Genomic DNA, 3,124 nt, shown 5'->3' with positions numbered 1-3,124 from the left:
AAAGGTTCTACATTTTATTACTGGAGAAACCACTCCCAACTTAAACATGATCAAGTCTCCAGATTGAAAATGTTGAACTTCATCTTGTAACACTCATCAAGGATCACGATTCATCATGAATTGTTTTGTCATTCATTGTTGACTCCTTACAGACCCAGCTTCGTTCTCCTCCAGTGTCTTCTCTTGGAGTTGTACCTGATTTTGTTGCCAGTTTTCATCCGAATCCACTGAGGAATAGGACGATTTTGCTTTTGTTTCTTAGCCAGGAATCGCTTGATTCTGAAAGTCTTGTGAGAAGACATGGTGAGAAGGCCTAGGGCAGGTGGCGAACGATGGCGAAGGAAAGGCGAAGAGAAGGCTCCGACCGGCAGGACCGGGGTTCTTAACTACTAACACATTTCTCCAGTCCCATACACCTAGAGCTTTTACAGATGTAAAATGAAGTTAGTCACATAAATCATCTCAAAAGATTGTCATAAGTGTTTGGTGTTATGACAATATGTGTCCCTTACTAGCAGAGAACCGTTGAGGGTAGGAGTCAGTGAAGAGTACACTTATTGCCTCTTTCCCAAGGAGTCCTAGAGGGGCCTTACCCAAACACTCTGGAAGGATTAATAAACACTGGCTTCTGGGAAAGTCTGACAGTGGGAGATGTAAGTATAGATACATGAAAAATAGCCATGTCCATATGTGCCTTATAGGATCGTTGTAAGAATCAAATTAAAGGGGTCGACATGTGCTGACCAAAGGCACTGTGGCCAGCACACATGATCACAAGACGAGATATAATTCTAATCATATACATGATGGTGGTGATGTTCTTAAAGGTACCTGTGGGCATTTTCATCAGATTTGTCTTGCTATTGTGTTTGTGATTTTAAAAAATTTTATGTCGAGGCCAGCCTGGTCTACAAGGGCTAGTTCCAGGACAGGAACCAAAAGCTACAGAGAAACCCTGTCTCGAAAATCAAAAAAAAAAAAAATTTATGGCCATTAGTTACCAGGCCTGACTATAATGAGCTGTAACTGTAATGTTTTATATAAAAATATTTTAAATTAAAAAATCTTGCTTACATTAAGTATAGTATCATTTTGGAGGATACATTTAAAATCCCACTTCAGTTTCAGCTAAAGTTTGAAACACTTGTCGTGTGGCCAATTGCTGCTCAAGACTTTATAGCTGACACTGCTTGTTTAAATCAGATTTTGCCTTTCAACCTATTTTTAACTTTTAAGATTGAAAAAATTTGAGTGCATTTGTCCACATATGTGCATTGGTGCACATACATATGTGCATGTGTGTAAAGGCCAGAGGTTGCCACTAAGTGTCTTCCTCCATTGTTTCTCCACTTTATGCTTGTTGGTTGGTTGGTTAGTTTTTTTTTAAGATTTTATTTATTACATATACAATACAGTGTTCTGCCGCCATGTATGCCTGCGGTTGGTTAGTTTTTGAGACAAGATTTCTCTGTGTAGCTTTGGAATCTATCCTAGAATTTACTCTGTAGACCAGGCTGGCCTCGAACTCACAGAGATCCACCTGCCTCTGCCTCCTGAGTGCTGGGATTAAAGGTGTACGCTCCCACTGCCCAGCCATTTTGTGTTTTGAAACAGGGTCTCTCTGAAACTGAAGCTCACTAACTTGGCTTGACTAGCTGTCCAACAAGTTCCAGGGCCCTTCTGTGTGCATTCTCAGCATTGAAATTACAAGTATACACCACACACCTGCTTTTTATATGGGTGTTTGGGATTGAATTCAAGTTCTTATATGTATGTAGAAAGTATTTTACTGACTGAGCCCAGTAACTCCAGCCCCAGAGGGTCACCACTGGCTCCTGCCCTCACAGCCCTGATCTTTGCTTTTGTTTTGAGACAGGGTCTCACTCGGTAGCCTAGGTTGCCTTGAATTCATGAACCTCCTGCTTCTGCCCCCCCAAGTGCTGAGATTTCAGGTGTGGACCATCATGCATGTCTGTTGAAATTTAATGTAAAATATCCTCAGGTGACACTCTCAAGAAGTTTCATTGTGCATGGTCACTGGAGTCTCATTTTTAACACCCACTGACCATGTGAAAGAGTCAAGAAACAGAGAAGTTTTGGAGAAGGCTCCTGACTTTTCAGTTCAGAGTTAGGTGTAAGCTCTGGAAGAGAACAAGCTGGCCACTGGACAGCTAAGCTCTGTATTGTTCTGTGAGCCCAGTTCCTGTTCCCCGAGGCTATTCCGGGTTGGACTGACCTTCTGAACTGGGTTTCTTTTCAGATGGGTGTATTTTTCCTTATTGCAGATTTCCTCCCATTCATCAGCAGAAATTATAGCCACTTTTCTGGGAGCTTATGACCCTGGTTTGGATGGCTTATGAGCCTGCCTTCCAATAAACCCCTTTTCAGTTTCTTCATGACACTGCTTCTCCTCCTGTGGTCCTGTTTTAGCTTTCTGTCACCGTTTTCTGTCCTCTCCCACTGAGAACCACTTCCTTTGGGTCACTGTGTTCTCTTATAGGGAAATCAAAACAAACGAAACAAAATAAACAAACATGCGGAGGCGTTTGCCTTACCATTCACTAACAATTCTTCTGAACCGTGGGGACTGCCATGATGTTTTATACAATCTACACTGCAATGTGGGTAAATTTTGTTTCTTTGAGCTGAGTCTCATGAAGACCATGCTGATCTCGAACTCCTGATCTTCTGTTCTTCACGTCCTAAGTGTGGGGACTACAGGTATTCGTGAGCACACCCAGATTTTTACCAGTGGTAATTTGTGGCAGGCCTCTTATAAATGAAACTGTCTGCTACCTTAGACAAGTAATTTCTCTCTGGATTCCCTTATCCACAATGTTTAATCACTCATTTATGTTTTATCTAAGGTCAATTATATAAATGCAAACACTTGTACAATCAATTAGACATGAAAAGCATGATTTAAAGTAGAGAAACAAGATTCAAGTTGGGTGTGGTGGTACATGCCTTTAGCCCCAGCACTACAGGCAAATCTATATGAGTTTGAGGTCAGCCTGGTCTATAGAGGGAGTTCCAGGACAGCCCGGACTACACAGAGAAACCCTATCTCAAAAATCCAAAATAAATAAATAAATGAAGAAGAAGAAGAAGAAGAAGAAGAAGA

At 41.4% G+C, this 3,124-nt stretch overlaps 1 protein-coding gene across 1 annotated transcript; it reads right to left on the bottom strand.

The window, feature by feature from the left end:
* Positions 1-102: 102 nt before the first annotated feature.
* Positions 103-308, bottom strand: LOC126489791 (60S ribosomal protein L39). The gene has a single exon (XM_050124302.1). The coding sequence runs from the start codon at positions 300-302 to the stop codon at positions 147-149; it is 156 nt and encodes a 51-aa protein (XP_049980259.1). The 5' UTR covers positions 303-308; the 3' UTR covers positions 103-146.
* Between the last annotated feature and the right edge of the window lie 2,816 nt (positions 309-3,124).

The sequence above is a fragment of the Alexandromys fortis genome, unplaced genomic scaffold (genome assembly GCF_014885135.2).
Source record: "Alexandromys fortis isolate MF-2015 unplaced genomic scaffold, M_Fortis_MF-2015_v1.1 scaffold_222, whole genome shotgun sequence".
NCBI classification, from domain to species: Eukaryota; Metazoa; Chordata; class Mammalia; order Rodentia; family Cricetidae; genus Alexandromys; species Alexandromys fortis.
This window is presented reverse-complemented; position numbering and strand designations above follow the sequence as displayed.